Source organism: Macaca mulatta, chromosome 7 (assembly GCF_049350105.2).
Source record: "Macaca mulatta isolate MMU2019108-1 chromosome 7, T2T-MMU8v2.0, whole genome shotgun sequence".
Taxonomy (NCBI): Eukaryota; Metazoa; Chordata; class Mammalia; order Primates; family Cercopithecidae; genus Macaca; species Macaca mulatta.
The window spans coordinates 172,035,889-172,043,503 of record NC_133412.1 but is presented as its reverse complement, the minus strand read 5'-3'; the positions used below and the strand labels follow the sequence as shown (position 1 = coordinate 172,043,503).

Genomic DNA, 7,615 nt, shown 5'->3' with positions numbered 1-7,615 from the left:
GCCTACTAAAGCCATATAATGGGAGCTTGAGCCTCTTCCCACTCTGTGGATATTCATGACCACAGCGCACTCTGTATATGAGGCAGTGCACTATCATTAACTACAAAGGAACAAGCAAGGTGTCTCCAGTCTGCCTTGGTGAAAATTGATCCTGATTCCCCTCTTCTTTCAGGGGTCACAACAGCTCAGACAATTCTACAGTGTGAAAGGAGGGATGACTATCATGGCATGAAAAAGCATCCCTATGGAAGCTTATTTTTCTGGTTGTCTTTTCTTTGAGCTCATTTAGAGTCTTGAATGTGTGGAACTAGTTGGAGTTGAGCACATCCTGATTGGTTTTCTTTGCCTCCCTGAAAAGTCCTGTGTACCTTCTCATCACTCATTTATTAATTTGAAAAAAGTAGGGTGATGAGAAGCATGCATCAAACCATGTGGCAGGTGATACAACACACACTGCCTGCTGGTTCTTCCCAACACCCCTTGATGTACATGCTCTGGGAAGAGATGGTATATGGTACCCAATGGATGCTGTCCCCATCTTCAGGGGAATGGATGTGATGATGGTTATCAAATGAAATCCAAATTTTAAAAATGTCCCAAAATGAAGGAACTGATCTTACCTTCCAAAAATTAAAATTCCAAATCTCAAAATGTCACTGGCATTTGGTTGGAAAGATGATTCTGGACATGGGGTTTATGTATATAATGATATCATCACACTCGCAAAGAAGAGAAATGCAGTGAGTTGAGCCTATGCCTGTGATTTAAGGAAGTGATGGACCTGGGTCAAAACAAGAATAGCTCTCATCCTTAAGCACCTACTGGGTTCCAGATGCCATGTTTGCTACTTGTCAACATCTGTCAAACATCAAGTGAACAAGTGAAACAATTCACTTTTCATAAAAGGACTTTATACTTCTCACTCGTATCTTGAAGAAGGAATTCCTTCTTCCTCATTCTCTTTTCTCTTCTCTCCTAGGGAGAAGCTGATAGGTATCAGAGATATGCGGTGAGAAATCCACAGGGTTTGGAAAGTGATTAGATTGGGTGGGGAATGAAGGACAGAGAATTGCCTAAATCTGGGACCTAAGGTTCACCTTCTGCCATTAGATGAATAGCAATGCAAAGTCACAGAGATAGTTGGTGGAGAACCTCATAAAACTGATCAAAGGGCCTCATTCTGTGAACTACAAGACAATTCAAGGGACACATCCTCTGTCCCCCAAGTGAGAACATATCACACAGAAATGGGAGATGCCCCATGTCCGTCAACGGCAGGGCTGATGCAAGTCACCAGTTCTGTGGCAGAAAAGTAAAAGCTAAGAACAGTGAGGAGCCTTGAGGCTGGAGACCCGAGTACACAGAGGCCGGCTGGGCTGCAGGGGACTTGTGGAGCCCAGGCAGGTGCAGTGGGAAGCTGGTTAAAAGTAGCACAGCTGTGTGCAGAGACAGGCAGTATGGCAGGACCTGAGGATGGGCCCTGAAGAAAGACAAAGCTGGGTTTGAATCCTGGATCTGCCACTCCCCAGGTGAGTGGCCTTGGGCAGGCATCTCAACCTGTCTGAGCTTCCCATCTGTATTAGTCCATTCTCATACTGCTAATAAAGACATACTCAAGACTGGATAATTTATAAAGAAAAGAGGTTTAATTGCCTCACAGTTCAGCAAGGCTGGGAAGGCCTCAATCATGGCAGAAGGCAAGGAGAAGCAAAGTCATGTCTTACATGGCAGCAGGCAAGAAAGCGTGCACAGGGGAACTCTCCTTTATAAAACCATCAGGTCTTGTGGGACTTATTCACTGTCATGAGAACAGCACAGAAAAGACCTCTCCCACCTCCGTGATTCTATTACCTCCCACCGGGTCTCTCCCACAACACTTGGAGATTATGGGAACTACAATTCAAGATGAGATTTGAGTGGGGACACAGCCAAACCATATCACCATCTGTGGAAGGAAGGTTACCTTAGCACTCACCTTAAAGTGAAGACTGGATGAGATGATGGGGAGAAGAATCAAACACAACTCACAGGTGACAGGTGTTCAATGAACCTGCTACTGTTGTTGTTACATTATCATCATAAGTGGAGCAAACATCAAACCTAACACTGAAGCAAAGCAAAAGTCAGGGCAGCCCCTGCAGAGCAGTGCAGGCTCTAGGGTCCCAGGGGAAAGAAGGCAGGTAGTGGAGGCTGAGCTCTGGTGTCCCTCTTTTGCTTTCATAAAGCTTCAGGTTTCTAAACAAATCACAAGCACTCAATCTGAATAATTATAGAAAGTCAAGGACCAACCTCTCACTCTGCAAAGCAGCAACTGCTAGTAATGAACCATGATTCTGCAGCCAGTCATCGTCTGACCTTGGCCACAGCCAGAGCCAGTAGCCTTTGTTAGGTCTGGCTTGCAGATGTGTTTTGTTTGGCCTTCACATTGTTTTTTGTTTTTTTGTAATTAGCAATAAACATTTAACATTTGGATTCACCACATTAAAATGAGAATTTTCTGCTTCTACTGAGAGACCAGAAGATCTGACAAAGCTTGGGTTCACATGTCAACAGGGTTGGAGACCCCTGGACCAAAGGAGTGGCTGTCTTTGAAAAGAGACACCTCCTTTCCAAGTCCCCAGAGTCCTAGGGTGACTCTTAACGGTTTCTGTATTTTCTTATACCTACCCCACCTCTCTGACTTTCCTGAGTCCTGTAGCCTTGAGAATTTTTGAAACCTTTATCTAAAGCAATGGTTATCAATCATGTTCCAGGTAGAAACACTATTTTTCTTTAAAGTGGATAAAACATCATTAACATGGACCATTGACAGTATTTTCCAAGTATTCACAGCCATGCACAAGGACACACGTGTGCTCATGCTAAGCAAAGCTTATCGATGAGTTTTCTGAACTTTTTCTCCAATAATGTTCTTTAAAGTCTTAAGCTTGTCTATACTAGAATCTGCCGTCAGCAGCAGTTTGGGCTCCCATTTACATCTTTTTTTTTTTTTTTTACATCGAAGCCATCTATCTTTCACAGTTCTTCTCCAGGTGTTTTGCCACCTGAATGCTTCTGAGATGCACTTGGCCAAAAGTTCTGGTTCAAAAGAATCGAAAACTCTTCTAGGCCCCGAGGGAAATGTCTTTTGACAATTCCTCTTCTCTGTTCTCCCTTGATGAGCTCGGGTGGAGGTAAAGAGACACATAGGAAAAATCTGCCTGTTCTATTAAAACAAAACAAAATAAAACAAGTCCGAAAAATAGTAGACAGGGAAGGTATTTTGCCTCAGTAGCAAAATCAACTACTTGCGGAATTTCATTTACTGGAGGATACGGTGTTTTCTTAAATATTCTGTAGTGATTAGCTGGCAAAATCTCAAACATTTTTTAACACAAGTTGTCTTTGGTCAATAAATACCAGAACTGAAATGTCCTGGGGGTGGAGATTTATGATCTAAGCACAACAAACACACCCGTAAATCAGACAGAGAAAGCTCTCAGGTAGCCGAGCAGGCATTATGCAGATCTCAGCAGAGGCCCGGGAAGGAAGCCTGGGGGTCCTGGCAGGTCTGAGCTCCTATCAACCTGTGGGAGGAAGGCATGGGCTTTCGAAGGCTCTATTTCTTCATCCACAAAGGAATGAATGCTTTGGCCTTGCACTGTTGAGTTTCTCTTTTTCTAATCACTGGATATTTTTCCTTTTCTATTGTTCACAGATATTTGCAAAGACAGACATGTTGTGAAGGACCTGGGGAACCAGGCTGGAATTGTGGCTGGAGCACTCAGCTGTGTGTGCTTGGGCAAGTCTCTTAAACGCTCCAGCATTTTGCATCCTTCTCTGAAAAGTGAGGATAATAATACCCACCCCACAGGATGACTGTGAGGATTAAATCAGATAATGTTGTGAAATGCTTAGCACAGTGGCTTGCAAAGTTTCACTTATAGATAACATTTATTAAAGTGTCTGGCACCGTGTAGGTCTTCTATAAATTACCCTTAGCCCTTTCCAATGTGCGAAGTTAAGGGAAAATGTAGATGATGCTCTACAATAAATAGCTTCGTTCAGAAGCAAACTTGACTAAAGCTTTTTGTGGTTTATCTTGATATGGAGTCCAGTTCTGATAACTGGGCTTCTCTTGAGTCCCGAGATCCAGTCTCACCTTGAATTTAGTTTGTTTACTCTCTGTTCCCTCCCAGGCTTATTCTCCATCTCTGGCTTTTCCAACTCTGAGTCTATACTCTCTTCTCCCTCCCATGGCCTCCTCTCCCCTCCTTTCCTCTTCCCTCTCCTCCCCTTCTTTTCCCTTCCCCTCCCTTCCTCTCTACAGTTTAGTCAAAACACTCCCTCATTATCTCAAGTGCTTCCATGGTTTAGGTTACTGTCTATGTATCCTGATGACTCCAAGGGACCTGTAGCTCCCCTCAGCCCTCTCTTCTGGGATAAACAGGTATCCCAGGTACCCCTGTCCAGACAGCTCTTCCACCTGACATTTCCTCCAGGATGTGTCACAGGGGTCACAAATGCAACGCTACCCACACATATCTCCAGATCCTTCTTTACCATTCTCACAGTCATGTCCAGCCTCTCCCATGTGCTGGGCCTTTTGTAGGATTTGGAGGAGGCAGCAGTGTGTCTGGACTTGGTGGTGCTCACACCTGGTCCACCCCTGCACTCCTCATCTGGGTAAATGCCCCCAGTGGCATAACTGCGGCCCAGGTTAAATATCTGAGAGGCCGTGATCACGCCTTCCTCTCCTGCATACAAACGTCTCCCATGTCCTGTGGACTTTACTTCCTAGACACCCTTCATGTCTGTTTATTCTGTCCGTTTCTCCTGCCCCATCTTATTTAAAACCACTCTATTCTGTCATCTGGGTGACTGTGGCAGGCAGCCTTTCAGTGGAATGCTGTGTTTCCCCAGCCACATCCCACAAAGCATGGAGAATAACTAAATACACAAGCCTGGTCATGTAATCCCCCTGCTCAAAACTCCTGCAGCTTCCCACGAACTTCAACATAGAATCCAGTGTCTTAACCAGCTTCCAAGGTGCTTCCCTGCTCAGACCCCTGCCTCCATCCCTGGTATGTCTCCAGCTTCCCTTCCTGCCCTTCCCACACTAGACTTGATGTTGTTTGTTTGTTTGTTTGTTTGTTTTTTCTTTGGAGATGGAGTCTTGCTCTGTCACCCAGGCTGGACTGCAGTGGCTCGATTTCAACTCACTGCAACCTCCATCTCCTAGGTTCAAACAATTCTCCCTGCCTCAGGCTTCTGAGTAGCTGGGATTACAGGTGCCCAATACCACGCCTGGCTAATTTTTGCAATTTTAATGGAGACAGGGTTTCCCCACGTTGGCCCGGCAGGTCTTGAACTTCTGACCTCGGGTGATCTGCCCACCTCGGCCTCCCAAAGTTCTGGAATTACAGGTGTGAGCCACCACGCCCAGCTGACTTTATGTTGTTTCAGGTTTCTAATATGCTGTGATCTCCTTTGCTTCCAAACCTGTACTGGACCAGACTCTCCACTGCCTGGAAGACTCTCTCCTGACCGTTCCCAATTCCTGGCTCAGGAGTCAGCTGAAAGGAGACCTTCTCATAAGATGTTTCTGCGATTTCCTACCCTCAATACATCCTTTTGTTCTACACTTCCACCCCATCCCCCACTCTTTCTTAGGAGCTCTTTGGCGCTTGCAATTGTTTAATGAGTTCTAGGACGCAATGGAGCCCGGGACAATGTCTCTTCACATGTGCCCCAAATCACTCGGGCAGTAAGCCTTAGAAAAATGCAAAGTTGGGGAATTCCTGGGAGGTGGGGTTGGAATTTTATATTTTTAACAAGTTCCACAAGTGAATCTAAGCACAGCAAACTCGAAGTGCTGTTGCCATGGGTGCTTGGCCCACGGGACAGGGGGTGATTTCTTCTCTGGACTCAGGGATGCTGCAGGAAGGAAAGCCTGTGCCCGGCACAAGACCTCAGAACGTCCTGGGAAGCTTCTCTCTCCTCAGGTTCTCCGCTATTACTGCATGGTTTGGACTTCCAGCTGTCTCCTGATCACTCGAGACAAGCACGTATGTCACAAAACGTGAAGAGTTTTCTGAAAGTGTCAGCAGCGTCTTTCTTCTTTCCTATCCTAGGGGGCCTGCCACTTAGATTGCTCTGCTTGGACATTCTTCTGACACATGCATAAGCCTCACGGACAATAAAACCCCCCTATCCAAACTTATGGGTCTGGAGGAGGCAAATGGAAAAGGCCAGCCTTTCCATCTATGAAATCTGACTTCCTTTCAAGAAGAGTCACATCTGTGACATCTGTTCCACTGTTCCTTTGAACAGCTGCTTAAATCTTGGTGTAGCACAAAATGCAGAGATGGTCAAAGCAGACATTATTTGGTGATTACATGAACCTGGAGAAGTTTCTTCATTTCTCTGGCATTCTGATTTCTCTTCTGTACAGAAACAGGTAGAACACGTACCTGGAGGGGGATTGAAACGTGCAACGGTGCTGGACACAGGGAAGCCTCTGTGTCCACCGCCCTCCCAGCCTCCCTCTCTGCCAAGTGCACATCGCCTCCAGCATCCATAGGGGCCAGCCACCCTCTGACAGTGACCTCACTCTTGCCCCTAGGTACATGCTACAGTCATCTTTGAACTGGTAGAAGCACTCCTTGCTATGGTAAATTGCTCTATCCAATGCTTATCTCATTTTATCCTCTCTTGAAGATCGAAAGGACACGTAGCTTCCTTTTCCATAGAGGAAATCTGGAAACCTGGAGTTGTACATTTTTTTCCTATGATCAATTAGTGATTTATCAGAATTCAGGTCGTGGCTCTACCCCTTGCTAGCTGTGTGATACAGGGCAAGAACCCCAATGACTGCAAACGTCAGTCTTGTACCTGGTGCCAGGCGCTGGTCAGAGTGTTTGACTGACTCTTCCCCTTTCCCTCACTTTGCAATGATGGTCTCGATTTTACAGGGGAGAAAAAGGAGGCTGGGTGGAGTAAGCCTGTTTCCCGAGCCTTCACTCCTGGGAAAAGGTTGTGGGACAGCAGAGTCAGCAAGTCACTCTCACTCTCTACCACAGTGGTTGCCTTTCTAAGCCATAGTTAGTCCCATGTGGGAATCTAGTGAAATTTTAATAAGCAAGACAGTGTATGGGAAATACTTACCACAGCACCTGGCCTTGGTGAGTGTCAGGGCATGCTGCTTGTTATGTCTTAGGCTCTGCAGGTGCTGGGAACTTGGGCATTTCCCTTCACCAAGGTGGCCCACTGATGGGAGTGTGATCATCGGCTTTGTTCCCTGCTTGCGTGGCCTGGAAGCTCCTCTCGTGGCCTCCAGCCTTGCCCCAGGCTCTTTTGAATGCATCAATCCTACTGGAAGCGATTGATTCTTGTGGCTCCCATGGCTGGTCATGGGCCTTCAGTGCTTGCCTCCACACCCTGGTTAAGAAAGGCATGGAGGGGGTTCTCAGTGAGGAGCTAGTGTTGGGCTGGGCTCCCAGCCTGTTGCAGGCACTGTGGAGGGAATGGCTCCTCCAGGGGCCCCTCACCTGCTGCACCTCCCCACCAGCCCCTAACTTGTGCAGGCTTCTTGCAGAATGGGCTCTTGATCTTTCTTCTCCATCTCAGCCTGGGC

At 46.5% G+C, this 7,615-nt stretch overlaps 1 protein-coding gene across 1 annotated transcript; it reads right to left on the bottom strand.

Moving 5' to 3' along the window:
* Positions 1-6,273: 6,273 nt before the first annotated feature.
* On the bottom strand, positions 6,274-7,345 carry LINC02914 (long intergenic non-protein coding RNA 2914). Its single transcript, NM_001194226.2, has 2 exons — positions 7,147-7,345; positions 6,274-6,452 (listed from the first exon to the last, which is right to left on the bottom strand). Exons 1-2 carry the CDS (start codon positions 7,343-7,345, stop codon positions 6,274-6,276), a joined length of 378 nt encoding a protein of 125 aa, NP_001181155.2.
* Between the last annotated feature and the right edge of the window lie 270 nt (positions 7,346-7,615).

Excerpts from the sequence above, each read along its gene's own strand:
- LINC02914 (NM_001194226.2), bottom strand. The coding sequence starts at position 7,345 with ATGCATTCAAAAGAGCCTGGGGCAAGGCTGGAGGCCACGAGAGGAGCT. Across the intron at positions 6,453-7,146 it reads CACCAAGGCCAGGTGCTGTG|GTACGTGTTCTACCTGTTTC; the intron begins GTAAGTATTTCC and ends ATCCCCCTCCAG.